Genomic DNA, 17,891 nt, shown 5'->3' with positions numbered 1-17,891 from the left:
AACTGATACCTCTCTTAAGGAAGGAAAAAATGGTAGTGAGAAAGAAAAAGGGTGATGCTGAACAAGCAGACAAATTCGCAAGTAAAAAAGAGATGTATAATACTATGAACGAAAGATTTCCAAGGCAATGTATTTTCATTTTTCTCAATAAAGTCTTTTTAATTTTGTTATTAAATTTTTAGTGTTTTATTATGTCCTTTTTAAATATCTCTCTTCTTTAAATCTTTTATGGCAAAATTGCCTTACGGTCAATTAGTTGTGTGACAACAATGTTTGCGACAAAATTGTTTGCAGCAAAGATGTTTACAGCAAACATGCTTAGGGTGGAAAAAACAAGACATGTGAAGGAGAAGGGCACAGGATGAGAAAACGGTGCTTATTTTCACACCCTATACAAAAAAAAAAAAAAAAGCCGAATATGGAAAATTGAGAGGCACTGAGGGGCTAGATGGGGTAAAAGAAGGTATTTCTGTTCTTTGACAGCATGGAAGTGAGAAAAGGGTAGATTATTGTTGAAAAGGCCACACCAAAGCTTGACTCTGGTTTGAAGCTATTTAGATTACTCAGTTTATATTTTATCAGTCTATTGCTGGCTTTAACTAAGATAAGTATTGAGAACTCATTTTTAACAGTAAACATTCTTAATTGTCCTTTTATTTTAGTTCATTGGAAATCCTGGGATTCAGAAATGTGGATTAAAAGTAATTTCTTCTATAGCACGTTTTCCTGATGCATTAGCGGTGTTATCTCTGGAAGGTGCTATTGATTCAGTGCTTCAAACACTGCAGATGTATCCACATGACCAAGGTTGGTTCAATTTGAATTCAGGATTTAGAATGGATTTTTATAGGCTTTGGATGTCTTTAAATTTTTCTTCAGTTTTGAGCTTTAAAACAATTAATTGTCTTCTCCCCCCGCCCCACCTCCCCTTGCTTTATTCTTCTAGAAATTCAGTGTCTGGGTTTAAGTCTTATAGGATGCTTGATTACAAAGAAGAATCTATTTATAGGAACTGGGCGTCTGCTGGCGAAAATTCTGGTTTCCAGTTTACAACGATTTAAGGATATGGCTGAAATACAGATTAAAGTATGTATGTGCATTATCTTGAAAGGAATGTGAGATCTTGTGCACATTTCTCTTTCAGAGCAGTTGATATCATTCTCACTTTGTGTTAATGAAGATATTCCAGTTAATTGAAAACAGTTATTCATTTTGTAATATTTTAATTTTAGAAGGTAAAGAGAATTTAACTGAATCTCTAAAGATTATTTCATTATTACATCTCTAAAATCAGATGTTTATTTGCCATTTGTCTTTTCCATGAAATAGCAGAGAATGTGCTAAAGAAATTCCAGCTAGCTGAGCATTTGCTTATATTTTAGGTAAATAGAAGTTATAATTATTCCAAAGTTTGTCATTCTCTGTGTTTTGTTGTGGGCCACTTACCTGTAGTAATTTTGTCCCTTGATTTTTTTTCCTCTGGTGAAACAATATTTTAAACATTTTTCTTCAAGCAAAATTTAAAATGTAATATATAATAACTGTTTTTATTAGGAATCTGAGGTATAAGTTTAGAATTAATTCAGAGACAATTAAGAGATAAATTGTTACAGATTTTTTTGTTGCTGTTTTTCAGATGTTGGGAAAACATAGTTTAAGAGTGTCTGCCTCGGTTGTGGTTTTTTAGTAATGGAGTTTGTAACTTTCATAAACCACACTCAACAAATATTTTCGTAAATGACAACATTGACTAGCAATAAAAATGTCTAGGCTCTAACCTCTGCAGAGACATTATTAGTAAATGAGATATTGTATGTAAAATTTTTAATTATAAAGTGCTACTGGAAATACAACATTCTTAGATTAAAGACAACATTGTGTTTTATAAATCTGATTTTTATAATGTGCCTCCACTCGGATGATTAAAGCCAGGGCAGAATTGATTAAAAGTAATCCAAGGGAAAGGAAATGATTTTCTGCAGATATAGAGCTCTGTTACTCAATATTAATTCATCTAGGCATAAATTCTAGGATCTCTATAATAGAGGTGTATATTATTGACCAGTGGGCTGAATTTGGCCTGCCAACATATTTATTTGGCCAGTTCAGTGTTTATAAGTTTTTAATTTGAATTATATGCCTTCTACACAGTCTCATTACCTGTTTTGCTGCTGCATTAATTTGAGTTTGCAGGGACCTCAGTTTTAGAGAGGGGTGGACCACACATCCCTTAGAGCTGCGTAAATTAAGACTACTTCTCTTATCAAATGTTAGAAAGTATTTGTAGAAACTCAGAATCTTACAAGCTCAAAATAATTATTTTACTATTTAGAAAATTTCATTAATATATCGAAAGATATAAGATATATTGAAAGATAATAAAAATCTAAAAAGTTATGTTGATCTTTGATGTTTACTCAAGATAAATAATAGTAAAGCCAAAAGTTCATTCTTTCTTTAAAACATCACATGGGTGGAAGATGCTTAGGTGGTTCTAAAATGTAAAGGTGTGACTGATCAGTCCTTTATAAGTAATTTGCCGCAAGAATGTAAACGTTAGAGTGCCTTTAGAGCTTCTATCAAATACACTCAAATTCATGAAATCTTGGAGCTCACATTTGTCTCTTTGAGGTTAAATTTCAGAAGAAAGCACAAAAATGTTTAGGAAATTCTGGGCTATCTAGAAAACCTAACCTGTAATCTTGTAATAAAAAAATCACTTTATTGGCTTATTTGGGTCTGTAGCCCTGCTGACTCTGCTATTCTAATCCTGATTAATATCTGGCTTTCATCCTGTAGGTATGGCTTCAGACAGGGATCTATAAAAGCCAAATATCAGTGGATTAGGTATTTTTCCTGCATTGCTAGACGATGGTTTGTTCATTAGTATTTTATTCTCTGTGTGCCTGCTGTATTTCTTGGTAAGGAGAGAGCAAGCTGCATTTATATGATTGTTTCAAGGTTTACAGCTTTAAAGTACAAACCCAGTAAATACATCTACCTAGTTGAGTGAACATCTCAGATTTTCGGTATCATACATATTGTATATTATACATACTCTATGTTTTATATTATTTATTCTTTTTTGCATAAAATTGCTTATGTTCTAATTAGTTTTGGTCCCACTTTCAGGGATTTCAGACAATCTTGACAATGCTGGAATTGTCAGAGTCTTTTTCCAAGCTGCTGGTGCATTATTACTTTGATTCAATAATATTCCATCAGATGTCTTCCAGTCTCATGGAACATAAAGATCAACAGGTACAATGTTTTTCACCTGTATGTTAACTGTTATGTATTTAGCTGACTCTAATCCTTATTTCTATTATTTTTAGTTTCTAAACCTTTGTTGCAAGTGTTTTGCAAAATTAGCTATGGATGATGAGTTAAAAAGTGTGATGCTAGAGAGAGCATGTGATCAGAATAATAGCATCATGGTCGAATGCTTACTTCTGTTGGGTGCGGACGCCAATCGAGCAAAGGAGGGAACTTCTTTAATTTGTCAGGTAAGTATTCAAGATGTCACTTTGTCATTCTCTATTATTTGACTCTGCTCTTGTATAGCTCTTAGTTACCTTCTATTATTCTTCACTACAGAGTTTACCAGTTTATTGCACAACTGCTTGCGATTTGTAGTAGGAGTTTAGATTCACAGAAGTTTAGAGGTAATAGAGTTCTTAGGTATTGTTCAGTCTAATCCTTCATTTTACTTGTTGACCTACTTTGTTAGATTAATAAATAGCTTTTCAAATGTGTCTCCTTCCATGCATCTCTGTACAAATTGTTCTCCCGCCACCCTCTACTCAACATGCAATTTTATTTTATTTTGTTTTGATCATATTTCAACCATTTTCTCTTCGTTTTCAATTTCTCTGACAGGAAAGTTCTCCTCTCATGACTATCACATGTGGCCTTGTGGGCTGTCTACTGCACACCCTAGGGGGCACCGTTCGTGTTGACTTTCCCCCCTATTGGCCACCCCCACAGTTGTGTAGCACTGTGATCCTGCCTTCCTTCTCTCACTTCCCTTGTTCGCTGTGCAAACACATCTATCTAATTGTCCTGCTCTTCCTTCAAATTCTAACACAAATTCTTTTTCCTTGATTAAGCTCTCCTCGTCCTCCTCAACCTCCGTGTGAAATAAAGATATACTTCTCTAAGTCCATGACGATTTATGTACCGCTTGTGTATTTTGAGTTGTATGAAAGTAGAAATGTACATTGTTCAGCTTTGTATCGTTCAGAATATCTAAATCATTGCTTTATATACAATATGAATTTAATAAGTATTTACTAAAGTACATTACATGTAATTTCAAGTTTGTCTTTGTTGTATAAATTTTAGAGTTTATAGCATTCAGACAGCACCATATATATTTCCTAGAAATTTAATAATATTTCTAGAACAGCAATTATGTAGTGATTTAATATATATTATTAAATAACCAGCGGACTACTATATTTTCCAATAATTTACTTTTCAAGCCTTACTTTATTTAATTTCTCACTTGCCTATGGATCCAAATTAATTTGTCAACTATAAGATTAAGTTAGCACTAATTAGCAACCTACATAAAAAGAAAGTGAACCTGTACTCATTTTCATGCACAATTAATTTAAGCATTAAAACCAAACAAATAATCAAATTAGTTAACTTTAGTGAAATTTCTTTTAAGCAAGCAACATTAAAAATAGTTGCTTCTCAATAGAAGAACAGGACAAACAGAGACTCATAGACATGGTCAATAGCTTGTGGTTACCAGAGGGTGGTGGGGGGGAGTAGACGGGGTAAAGGGGGTCAAATATGTGGTGACAGAAAGAAATCTAACTATGAGTGGTGAACACACAGTGTAAATATATATATGCTTTACTGTTAAAGTGTACAGCTGAAACATTGGATTTCGTTAACCAATGTCACCATAAATAAATAAATAAATAAATTTTTAAAAAAGAAAGTAGATTCAGATTTTAAAATAAAAAAAAATAGTTGCTTTTCTACTTTAAAGGTAAATTATTTCCCTCAATAATTTAATGTGTTTTTATTGTCTATCTTTTTGTGATCTGCAGATGAGTGCATTAATGTTACTTGGATGTGCCAAAGAACTGAAAAGGAACTTCCCCTTGTAATTTTTTGTTAGGGTAACAACATAGCTAAAAGCACCTGAGTGTGATTATTCTACATTCCCCACAGGAAGTGCTTTCTACTCTTCTCTCAATTTATACCTCTTTCTATACAAAAACCTTTCATTTTATTCTTCTTTCCACATTCTTTTCAACTTAATGCACTTATTTATATATTTTCTTCTTAAAAAATCAGATATTTGTATCCATGGGTGCATCAAATTTAAGAAATTTATTCTAGTTGTCAGAGATTATTTGTATGTAACAAATAATAAATATTGATTACGTTTTGTGTGTAGATTGAACATACATTATTTGTACTAGTACAAAATAGGGTAATCAAGGCTATTCATGTGCTGATATTGCATAACTAAGGACTATTCAGCTCAAGGATGGCGTTAATCTTGTTAGGCTTTCTAAGGAGAATTTAATGATGTAATGTACGTGATTGGTAGAAAAGAATGGAAGATTAACACTGGGCGTGAAAATGCATAAATGAATAGAGACCTGAAGATAAAACTCACCAAATCACGGTGGGAAGTATGATGAAGTCTGAATAAAAGTCATCAACACTTGTGGTGTTCGTTACTACCTGGGCACTGCTCTGAGTTGTTTACACAATTTAACCTTCACCACAAGTTTAGGAATAGGTTGTAGTATTATCCACATTATACAGGTAAGGAATTGAGACACAGAGAGGTTAAGTAACTTGCCTAAGAACACTCTCCCCGAAGCAGTGGAAAATCGCTCCTGAGTGCCTTCTTTAATCTCTTGTCAACACAGCAGATTCATGGTAGTAGTGGTGGTTGGGTTTCTCATTCATTCTCTAATGCTAGTTTGAAATATTTGGTTTCGATTGTTGTCTGAATTAATTATAAATTAAAAGATGAGAGAGAAAATTGCAAAAGATAATAAATTATACTTTTGATAAACATTGATTATATTCTGAATTATCTTCATTATTATTTAAATGCAAAACTATATTTCTGAGCAGTATTTTTTCCTCATGAATATAAAATTACTTTAATAATTTTCTTTGTCTAATATCTTTCTTAAATCTCTCTCTCTTTATGGCACTATATACCTAAAGTCAGCTTGGAACATTTGGGTTTCCCAACAAAAATACCTCTACAAAAATGTATTGAGCGCTAGACAATTAGTAAAGAATATAAAAGGGGTTTCTTGTTTTAAGATTTTTTTTTCTAAGTGTGTATTGGGAGAGGAGGGAGGATAAAACATAAACCACCTTAATACAAAGTAAGCCATAATTTAGAGATGAAAGTTTGCTGAGAAAAAGAGAAGGCATCTGTAATTGAATTTTTAAATCCTACTTGGTCATGAGATACATAAATAAGTGCATTGCTGAATTTTAAATGCTTAGGCATTTTGTATCTATTTTCCAAATTCCCCATGGACCCTTAAAGAGAATTTTAGTAATTGGCTAGTTAAATTATACATAGACATTGTGCTAGCCTACAGACGTACAGATTGAATTACAGTAGCATCTTTGTCTTTCATTCTAGTTTGGTGTACTAAGTACAATGTTAAACAGACTGGGATGGAGGAGGGAGTGTGTGGGGTCTGGGAGGTTGGTAGCAAGGACTTACTGTGCAAGAGACCTTGAGGCTGTTCCTTGAAGAATGAATGTTTTGCTGGTTGAAGAGCAGAGTTAGACATTTAGGGCAATAAAAGTAGCGGAAAGGAAGATAATCAGGTTTGAAAATTGCACATTGTATTTGGGGGAATTTCCTGCAACACAGGTGTTTTAGGAGATTTTTAAATAGGACAGTGACTTGACTATATCTAGAATTGAAAGGTACTGTAGTGGCCCTGGGGAGAATGGGTCGAAGGTGGATGATGCTAGAGATTGATGGGCATTAAGTTGATACCATCAAACTACAGAACTGTCGCCTCAAATCTTTTGAAAACACTTTAATTCTGGAGAATTCAGGAATATCACCCAGTCTCCTTCTTTCACTGCCCTGGTATCTTACATCTTAGTATCTCATTTCCTTTTCTTTTTTAATCCTTAATTTGGGGTAGTGAAAGGAACACAGGCTTTGGAGCCAAGCAAATTGTCTTCAAATCGAAGTCTCTCTCTAACTCTAAGAGTTGGACAAATCACATATCCTTTCTAAATATTCAACCATAAAATGGAGGTAATAATGTTTATGACGAGATTTTTTATAAATATTAGAGGTCACGTGTACAGAATTTAGCACAGTATCTTATGACATATAGTATTTCTATTATCTATTACTTTGATCTTTTATTTGATAAAACATCACATTCTATTGCCTCTCAGAACTTTCTTAAGTAGGGCTAGTGTGCTAAGCTACAGATTGCTTAGGCTTGTCTCTGCTTGCTTATGTCACCGAAGTTTTTATAGCATCTCATACGCTAAACCACCTTGAGCACACACTCTGAAAATATAACATTCAGGGAAAGGTGGAAAACTTAGAGACAAGGTATTTCTTTGTGGTAGTTCAGATTCTTGTCCTGAGGAGCTCAGGAAAACCAGAAATGAGTGATGACTGTTCTTTGCATGTAGCATTAACAAACATTATAATATTCATATTCTATGTAACAAATGAAGGTAGGGCAGTAAGCATTTACTGTTAAGGTATTAGTTTCCAGATGTCTTCTCATGAGCAAACAAAAGCCCAGAAAGTGTAAGCAACACATATAATTGACGGAGTGTCAGTTCTTTTTACTTCATTTATGAGCTTTTTCTCCATATCATGTTGCCTCTTTCATAATAATTAAATCTCATGTGGCAGGTTATTTGATCTATGCTCCTGTGATATGTTTGGTGCTAATCTCATTTTACTTCCTAATCTGTTTTAAGGATGAGTTTTGCCTTATTTTATTTTGTTTCTATCTAACTTTAAAGATATAGAGAAAAATTACACCAAATTCAATTTACCGTTTCCCAAAAGAAAGAAGTATAGGTTTTTAATAAACGTGTGTGTGTGTGTGTGTGTGTGTGTGTGTGTGTGTGTGTATTTTTAAATAGGTATGTGAAAAAGCAAGCAGCCCCAACTTGGTGGAACTGTTACTTAGTGGGTCTCGTGAACAAGATGTACGGAAAGCACTGACGATAAGCATTGGGAAAGGCAACAGCCAAACCATCAGTTTACTCTTAAGAAGACTTGCCTTGGATCTGGCCAATAACAGCATTTGCCTTGGAGGATTTTGTATAGGAAAAATTGAACCTTCTTGGCTTAGTCCTTTATTTCCAGATAAGGCATCTAATTCAAGAAAAGAAACAAGTAAGTATTAAAAGGATGATTTGGTACAAGTCGTATTTTTAGTAGTATTTTTTAAGTCATTAATCTTTTAGTTAGTTTTTATTCCTGTTTAGTGCAACTTCAGCCAAAAATATTGTGTTTGGATATCTCTTTGTGTGTGTGTCATGAAATGCTTGAAAGTGATATTATATTTAAGTTCTTTACAATCCACTAAATATGTATCTTATAAAGATAGAGCAAGACAGTGTAATTCTTCTAAAGGGTTGCATTTCTTTTTAATATATTTTATTTTTTATTATAAAAAGAACTCATGCTCATTTAAAAAATACAGAAACAATTATAAGGAAGAAAATAACAATGGCTTATTTTATCCTTTATGGGTAATAAATGTAGATATTTTTCCTAGACATTTCATATGTTTACCTATAGGTGTGCATTAAAATGTATATGCAGAAACATATACACATATATACTTTCATTTTCAAGTTAATTCGCAACCTGTAAACCTTCCCAGATGAAATCCGAAACTGGCTCTAGTACACAGAAGGGAGAGGCTGAAGGAAGAGGCAGACCACTGTAGATTGTTAGGTGGCAGGTTTGATAAGCAAGGAAACTTACCATATGGCTTGTTTTGAGAGATTAACCATTTTCTACTGTATTTTTTATTTCATTTATTTATTTATTTGTTTGTTTGTTTAAGCAACCTTTGGTTGACCTCACAGATTGCAAGGACCTTGTCAGCTTACAATCCCTTATTTTTTTTATTTTTTACTCTTACACCACCTGGTCTTCCTAGGTGGTCTCTCATCCAAGTACTAAGCAGGCCCAACCCTGCTTAGCTTCCGAGATCAGATGGTGTCAGGCTTGTTCAGGGTAGCATGGCTGCAGACAATTTTTTCTACTATTTCATTGGTTTTGTATGAAGTTTTTTTTACCGTAACAAGTCTTACCTAATTTAAAAAATATGATAATGTTATTTGATTGATTGGAAGGTATAGTCATGATTTTATTGGCAGCGGGTCTGAGTAAAGAACATTTTGGATTCATAGTTGTAAAACATTTTTTAGGTACTACTGGACTGAGTCACACATACATGTAATAATGTGAACTATGAGAGTAATATTTGAAGAAATTTTCCAGGCTATATGTAGGAAAATGATGACTCTGCCAACTTATTTCTTCCTTATAGAGCATAATATAAAATGCAATTAAATGAAGATGTTAAATTTGAAATTTCATATGATTTCCCAGTAGAATGAATCACTTAGCAATAGTTTACAAAAATAAGTACATCATTTATTGAGCATAGTCTATATTCTAGGTATTGTGCTAAACATTTTATATGCATTATTTCATTTAATTTTTGCTATAACCCTATGATATGTATATTGTCATCTTAACTTCCCAAGTGAGGACACTGATACTCAGGGAGCTGATGTAACTTGCAAGTGGTATTACTATGATTTTGGCACAGGCCTTTCCTGGATTAATTTGTTTCAAAATCTTCAGTTTTTTTTATCTATGCCAAATCTTTATATAAATTTTTGTGATTTTTTTTGAAAATTAAAATTTACTGCCTGTTAAATATGCACTATCATGATTGAAAAGTAACTTTGGAAGTAAAAATAAATAATTCTCTAAAAGTATGAGAATATATAAGGAACTTTGGTATGATACATGTTTATGTTTGTTTAATTATTGATTTCTAAGTTGCTGGTATATCTTTTTTATTTTTAGATATAGGATCCACCCTAGCAAGAATGGTGCTCAGATATCAGATGAAAAGTGCTGTGGAAGAAGGAACAGCCACAGGCAGCGATAGGAATTTTTCTGAAGAAGTAATTAATGAATGGACCTTCATTCCTGAGTCTTATGTGGACAGTGTCTTTGGTCAAATTGATGACCTGGATAGTGAAGGTATTTATTATTATTAAAAAAAAAAAAATAGTTCCCTTTATGTTTAAAGAGAAATTTGACATTGAACAATAGGAATTGAGACACAAACCTGATTTAATTCATTTGGAAAAATGAAGGAAAATGTGTTCATTATTGGAAATAGTTAATGATTATTAACTCCAGTTAAGGCAATGACTGTTAAAAATGTATCTCTGTGCTTGTAAGTGTTATAATACAGCCTGTAATTGGTGCATGGTGATGAATGCAGTCAAAATACTTAGACCCAAACTGAAATCGGATTTCATATTTTATATCGACTATATCCTTTTGTGGCTAAGCACCTTACCCTTATTAAAGTTATTGTTGCTAAACTTCCAGGATGATTTATTAGAGAAATTAGAGAAAATGTATGCAAACTGGTAGAGTGATTGGCAAATAGGCAATAATATATACATATTTACCTTTATTAAAATTAAAACTAGTTATTAATATTTTAATAACTCATTTGAGTTAACTTTTAAAAAATTTACATGGCAAGATATATAATGCAATACAGTTTGGTAAAAATGAGTGACGTGCTTTTTTATTAACATAATATGATTGAAAACGTTGGGCAATAGAATAAGGTGTTTGAAAGGGAAAAAATTAAGGGTTATTCCAAAATCTCATGTCTCAAGTTCAAGTATTTTTTAAAAACAACTTTGAGATTTAATTAATATAAAGTAAATTGCACCCATTCTAATTATATAGTATTATGGATTTTTCAAAAATTTACACATCCATGTAATCACCACTATCAAGTTATGCATCATTTCTGTCGTACAAAAAAGTCCCTTTACATCTCTTCACAAAAAATTTTTCCCAACCTTGTTCGTCAAAACCACTGATCTGCCTTCTGTTGCTATAAATTAGTATTTTCTTAAGTTTCATATAAATGGAATCATATAGTAGGTCATCTTTTATGTCTGGCTGTTTTCCAAAGTGATTGTACCATATTATACTTCCACCGGCAATATATGAAGATTCTAGTTGGTCTACATCCTTATCACACTACAATGCTTAGTATTGTCAGTCAATTTAATTTAAGCCATTCTAGTGAAGGCATAGTTCTAGCTCATTTGGGTTGGATTTTTATTTCCCTGATGACCACTGATACTGAGAATATTTTTATGTTTTTATTGGTCATTCATGTATTTTCTATGTGAAATATCTGTTCAAATCTTTTGCTAACTTTGAATTGTGTTATTTTATTATAATCTTATTAGGAGTTCTTATATATTCTAGTAGAAGTCCTTTGCAAATATTTTCTCCTAGTTATAGCTTGCCTTTTCATTTTATTATTTTCAAAGAGCAGAGCTTTTTAAATTTCGATAAAGTGTAGTTTTTCAGTTTTTTCTATTCCATTTAGAAATCTTTCTTTTCCCTATCCCAAAATTGTGAATATTCTCTCCTATTTTTCCTCATGGAAGTGATAAAATCTTAGATTTTACATTTATGTCTACAATTTTAAATTAGTTTTTGTGTATGGTGTCAGTGAAGGATTAACATTTATTTTTTTTTTCTGTATAGATACCCAGTTGTTTCAGCATCGCTTTTTGAAAATACTATATTTCTCATTGAATTAATGGCATCTTTGTCCAATTTAATTGACCATTTAGATATGGTTCTATTCCTTCATTCTTTGTTCTGTGCCATTGATTTATATTTTTATCTTAATGCCGCTGCCATAGTATTTTGGTTAAATAGTAGGTCTTAAAATCAGGTAGTATAAGTCTTTTGGTGGTATACTTTTTCAAAATTGTTCTCATTAAGCTAGGTTCTTTGCATTTTCATATTTATTTCGAATCAAGTAATTTTATGCTGGGATTTTTATTAGATTTAAATCTGTATATATATTAATGTAGAATTAATATATAAATATTATTAATATTATACCATATAGAATTAATATATACATAGTAATTTCTTTATAGTAAATCTATAAAAGTTTTGGTGGGATTGATGTAATAATATGAGTGTTCTGACATATAAATGTGGTATATTTCCATTTATTTGTCATTTAAAGTTTCTCTCACCAATGTTTTGTATTACATGTTTTTTAATGTTTCATAAATAATATTGTATTTGAATTCTAATTTTAGTTCACTGCTGAGATATGGGAATACAATTTTTTAAAAATATTAATGTTATATCTTGTAGACTTGTAGACTTCATAGAGTTTTCTATCTTCATAGTAATGCCATTTGCTGATAAAGAGATTTACTTCTTCCTTTCTAACCTTTTTTTTTTTTCCCCTTGTTTTATTACACTGGCTAGGACCTCCAGTACTATGTTGAAAGAAGTGGCAGGAGTAGGCATTGTTTTCTGGTTACCAAACACAGAGTAAAAGCATTTAGTCTCTCTTGATTAAGTGTGATACAGTTTTTTTTCACAGATACCCTTCATCAGGTTGAGGAAGCTCTTTTCTAGTAATTTTTGCTGAGGCTTTTTGACACTAATAAGTGTTGGAAAATGCTTTTTGCCTCTGTTGCAATGGGCGTATTTTCCCTCTTTATTCAGTTAATGTAGTTATTACATTGATAAATTTTCATATGTTAGACCAAACTTGCGTTTCTAGGGTAAATCTGCTTGGTCATGGTATATTTATTTTTTGTGTGTATTATTGGATTTGATTTTCTAAAAATTTTCAAGTATTTTGCATCTATGAGGGATATTGGTCTGTAGTTTTACGTTTTCTTGCAATTTTGAGATTAATGGTAGCCTCTTGAAATAAGTTGGTCCCTTCTTCCTAAAGAACTCCCTTTTACATTTCTTGTAGTACAGATCTGTGGGACCCCCCCGGGAAGGTTACTGGAACTCTTCCCAAGACAGTCCCAGAGCTCCCAGCTAAGATCATCTCCATGAATGTTGATCTTCATCTCTTCGTCTCAGGAAAGCCATTGAGCTTTGTTTAAATTCCTTCTCCCTGTGCTTCTGGCCCTCAAATTGCCTCTAGGCAAAAAGCTAGGATGACTGTAAGGCTTACATAATGTATTTCCCTTCTTTCAGGGAGTACAGCCCTGCACTATCTGTAGCCTAGTGTCTGAAACCAGTTGTTTAAATATTTCGTCCAATTTTCCAGTTTGTAGAGGATGGTACTCCATCATGGCTGAAAGAAGAATTCTTAAGTATTTTTAAAGAAAAGAAAACATTAGAAATGTTAACATAAAAGTAATTATAAAATGTATATATTGCCTGTGTAAACAATATGCTAATAGAATTTTTCACAAACATATAAAGCTGGATAATTATGAAAATGTAATAATTATAAGATATGTAAATGTAATTAAATTATGACACCTATTTTATTAAAATGCTTATGCAGAAAATAATTTAAATTTTAAGATGAATTAAATTTTAATTATGAACCAAGTAGAAAGTGTTTGGATCAATTTTAAGATTTATATAGAATATTGTAAAGCTGACTTTTGGATATATAGACTTTATTATATATTTTGACTCAAAATTATTTATGCTTCTAAGATAAAGAGTGGTAGTATTTAATCTCATAATTTTCAATAATGCCTCCACATTTTTTATCATTAGTATCTGATTTATTTATTGATCTTTTTTTTAAATTCATTATCTTAAAAGTAGTTCTCATCTTTTCTCTCTCATAGCAATATTGCCAACTGAAGTAATTTATTTAATGTCATTCCATAAATGAAACCATAAAATTTGAAATTCAACTAGAGATGTACTCAAGATTTCTGAATGTTAGTTAATTGAAAGTGTGATTTTAATATTTAAAACAGGATTTGAAAAATTTCTAAGAAAAAATTCAGAGAAATAGAAAAGAATAACATTGATCAGATTTGTGTATAAAATTGCTCTGCCTCCTGTATGTGCATGTAATAGCATGTGTAACTATTTTTTTACTTGGTTCCTTCCTACTGTACTATATATGAGCTCATATGAGGCATGGATTATTTTTCTACTTATCTTTATCCAACACTTACTCAGTGTCTATCTAGTCTTGACAACCATTCAGTAAATATTTATGAATGAAGAAAAATGTAGCTGAATTTTGAAAATGAAAAGCCAACATAGTTTATTATTACTATTTTAAAGATGTTACAAACAGGAATTGGGCAATTTCCATTAATGACAATGTGTTTAATCTTTTATGATTGAACTATGGTACTAGTATCTTATGATTGACTCAGTGTTTCTTATTTGCCTTTAATTTATCATTTAAAAATAGGAAGTGAAGGCTCATTTCTTGTGAAAAAGAAATCAAATTCAATTAGCGTAGGAGAATTTTACAGAGATCCTGCCTTGCAGCGTTGCTCACCAAATTTGCAAAGGCATTCCAATTCATTGGTAAGTTAAATTGTGACTGTGTTGTGTGTTTTGTTACTGACATTCTCCTGATAACTGAAATCATATGCCAAAGCTAAGAACTATTGGTGCAAAAATTCTCTGATGTATAAAAACTTTATATACAGAATATATATATATATATACTGTTTTATATATATATATTCTGTAAACTTTATATACAGAATATATATACTGTTTTATATATATATACTACACTTACTCAGTGTCTATCTAGTCTTGACAACCATTCAGTAAATTTTTATGAATGAAGAAAAATGTAGCTGAATTTTGAAAATGAAAAATATATATAGTATATATATATATACACTATTTTATGTAAATACTATTTTATATTATATGTACTGTTTTATGTAATACATATACTATACTAACATATATATGTATATATACTCTTTTAAATTTACAATTGTACATTTTGAGTATGTTTAGGATATACATTTATTAAGTACACTTTAAAATGGTTTTATCCTTTTTTTTTTTCAGAGCTTCCTGTCTGTGGTGCCCAGGCTAGGTCTCTGTCTTTTGGTGTGGCTGGTCCCATAAATATTTTAGCTAGAAATCTTTTAGTGATTCCTAAAGAAACCATATAGAAAATTTTCTCCTTGCTCCAAAAAATGACAAAAGTGATTTAGTATAAATGTCTATTTGTTTAATAGGGACCCATTTTCGATCATGAAGATTTACTGAAGCAAAAAAGAAAAATATTGTCCTCAGATGATTCACTCAGTAAGTATTTGAAAGTAATCATAAGTAAATAGATATTTTGAGTAGAATACAGTATTTGTTAAAGTTCTTCTAATTGTTCAAATTTTCTTGGAGCCAGTTTCATCTTATTTAACCTTCAAATTATGTTTACCTAATGATTCCCGAGACTGTAGGAAAATAAAATACAATTATAGATTTAAAAATTTACCTTTTATGATGTTATATAGGACACTTTTATCTTTTTTACTATTTTTCTGAAATGTAAATAATACCTTCACCAATGCTACTCTTCATCCTTTACTCCAGGTCTGGTTTTTTTATTTTTATTTTTTTATTTTTTATGTTGCTAATACCACTTGGTTAAATATTTATTATTTACTGTCCATTTTTGCCACTGGAATGTAAGTTTAATTGTTTGATTCTCTACTGAATTTCCAGGGCCCTAAAGAGAGCTTGACACTAGGAGGTGATTGATAAACACTTACCAAATTAAATTACTTGCTTTTATGTTCATTTTTTGTTTGTTTTTGACAAAAAGGGTCATCAAAACTTCCATCCCATATGAGGCATTCAGAAAGCATTTCTTCCCTGGCTTCTGAGAGAGAATATATTACATCATTAGACCTTTCAGCAAATGAACTAAGAGATATTGATGCCCTGAGCCAGAAATGCTGTATAAGTGGTCATTTGGAGCATCTTGAAAAACTGGAGCTTCACCAGAATGCACTCACGAGCTTTCCACAACAACTATGTGATGTAAATTTAATTTATCCTTATAACTCTCAGGGTATTTGAAGAGCTTTTGCATTTACATCTAATTTTCAGGGTTAAATCTTTATAGAGAAGGTTTTACTTTTGTGTCATTGTACAGTAATTCCTCCCATTCTTCTAGTTTGCACATATGTATCTTAGTCTGTGTGGTTCAGAAACGTCTTTGAGGGCAGGCAATGGAAATGGAGATCTGACTGAAAAGGAATTCTAGGTTCTGTCCTGATGATACATGCTACGTATTAAAGTCTATCATGTCTATGTGTTTATTATGCCTTCAATTATTTAACTCTAATAAGACAAACTGTTTAGGTAGACTAGAATTAGATCTGGTTTGGTGGTATTGGCTCTGGCTCAGCTACCAACTGTGTGATAGTAAGAACATGTCACTCCAACTGCTCTAAGCCTTCATTTCTTCATCCGCAAAATATAGAGGTGCAACTCAACTACCCCTCAAGCATTTACTGAGTTTTAAGATTATGTGTAACTTAAAAGTTGATTTTTTTGCTCAAAGTTTTCATTTCATAAAAATTAAAGTGTAAAATAGTCTCTGAATATTGATTTTGTTCATTTTTATATACTATGGATCAGAAGTCAAAGATGTTATACTGACAAATTAAAATAATCTTAATACAAATGTTTAAATTACTAAACTGATTTCTTTGAATTGTAAAGTTTGATAAAAGTTATACTTTTTTTAAAAAAAAACTAGATTTGTTGAAAATACATTTTCCATTTTCTAACCTATAAAATTTACCATAATTTTGAGACATTTTAAAAGCAACAGTGCATGATTTTTGAATATATTTAAGTGGTATCCTTCTCTTAAAGTTTGTATATTTGAAGAGAGAGAAAGGCTTGCTATTCCCATAATACAATTAGGAATTGCTTAAAAATAGAAACAAGAGATTTGAAACAAAAAGTACCACAAGAAGAAGTTCTAAAATGAGACTATTATATATAGCGACTTTCTTTTATGGTTAAATCTTATTTATATTGAAATGTATAATAATTTTTAAAAGCTAACATTTAAAAATGTATTCCCAGGATTATGTCATACTATTTATTCATTAAATCATTAGTTCAAGTATTTGTTGAGGTCTGTTCTGCTTCCATTTTTACTTGTTGCAAGAATCATTTAGAAAAAAGATGAATTAAGCTCTAAACCTTATTTTTGTGGCCCTGCTTTTAACAGTCTACCTGCTATATTTTTCCTGGCTTTATACTTTTTATAGCAGAGATGGTATGGCCAGTCAGTATACTGAAGATTTCTTGTGAATTGTGTTTTCAATTTTTGGAAAATTTAAACCAAAAATTCTTAATGGTTCTAAGTACCAGAGGTATGAAAGGAAGAAATATTAGCTAAACTTAAGTTTCTCAGGTGGTTCATTTTAGAATTTTAAAATATTGTCTTTCCAGACTCTGAAGTGTTTGACACATTTGGACTTGCACAGTAATAAATTTACATCATTTCCCTCCTACTTGTTGAAAATGAACTGTATTACCAACCTTGACATCTCTCGAAATGACATTGGACCCTCAGTAGTTCTGGATCCTGTGGTGAAGTGTGCAACCTTGAAACAGTTTAACCTGTCATATAATCAGCTGTCTTCTGTTCCTGAGAACCTTGGCGATGCGGTGGAGAAACTGGAACAGCTCATTTTAGAAGGGTAAGAAAGGGCTTCATTAAAGACAAAAGGGTTGGCTTACACTGAAGTTTCATAAGATTGGCAAAATATGCTGATGTTATTTCAATAGTAACGAGTTT

The 17,891-nt window shown here is 31.5% G+C and overlaps 1 protein-coding gene across 1 annotated transcript in view; it reads left to right on the top strand.

The window, feature by feature from the left end:
• LRRK2 (leucine rich repeat kinase 2) overlaps nucleotides 1-17,891 on the top strand; it is a 111,847-nt gene that overhangs the window by 38,093 nt on the left and 55,863 nt on the right. The window contains exons 15-24 of the mRNA XM_025051310.1: nucleotides 663-807; nucleotides 947-1,086; nucleotides 3,133-3,261; nucleotides 3,336-3,506; nucleotides 8,137-8,392; nucleotides 10,109-10,288; nucleotides 14,511-14,629; nucleotides 15,307-15,376; nucleotides 15,894-16,111; nucleotides 17,543-17,793. Coding sequence (XP_024907078.1) covers nucleotides 663-807; nucleotides 947-1,086; nucleotides 3,133-3,261; nucleotides 3,336-3,506; nucleotides 8,137-8,392; nucleotides 10,109-10,288; nucleotides 14,511-14,629; nucleotides 15,307-15,376; nucleotides 15,894-16,111; nucleotides 17,543-17,793 — 1,679 coding nt within the window. The remainder of the gene's footprint in view (nucleotides 1-662; nucleotides 808-946; nucleotides 1,087-3,132; nucleotides 3,262-3,335; nucleotides 3,507-8,136; nucleotides 8,393-10,108; nucleotides 10,289-14,510; nucleotides 14,630-15,306; nucleotides 15,377-15,893; nucleotides 16,112-17,542; nucleotides 17,794-17,891) is intronic.

The sequence above is a fragment of the Pteropus alecto genome, unplaced genomic scaffold (assembly GCF_000325575.1).
Source record: "Pteropus alecto unplaced genomic scaffold, ASM32557v1 scaffold778, whole genome shotgun sequence".
In the NCBI taxonomy this organism is placed as follows: Eukaryota; Metazoa; Chordata; class Mammalia; order Chiroptera; family Pteropodidae; genus Pteropus; species Pteropus alecto.
Note: the sequence above shows the minus strand (reverse complement) of the source record. Positions and strands in the feature narration are given on the sequence as shown.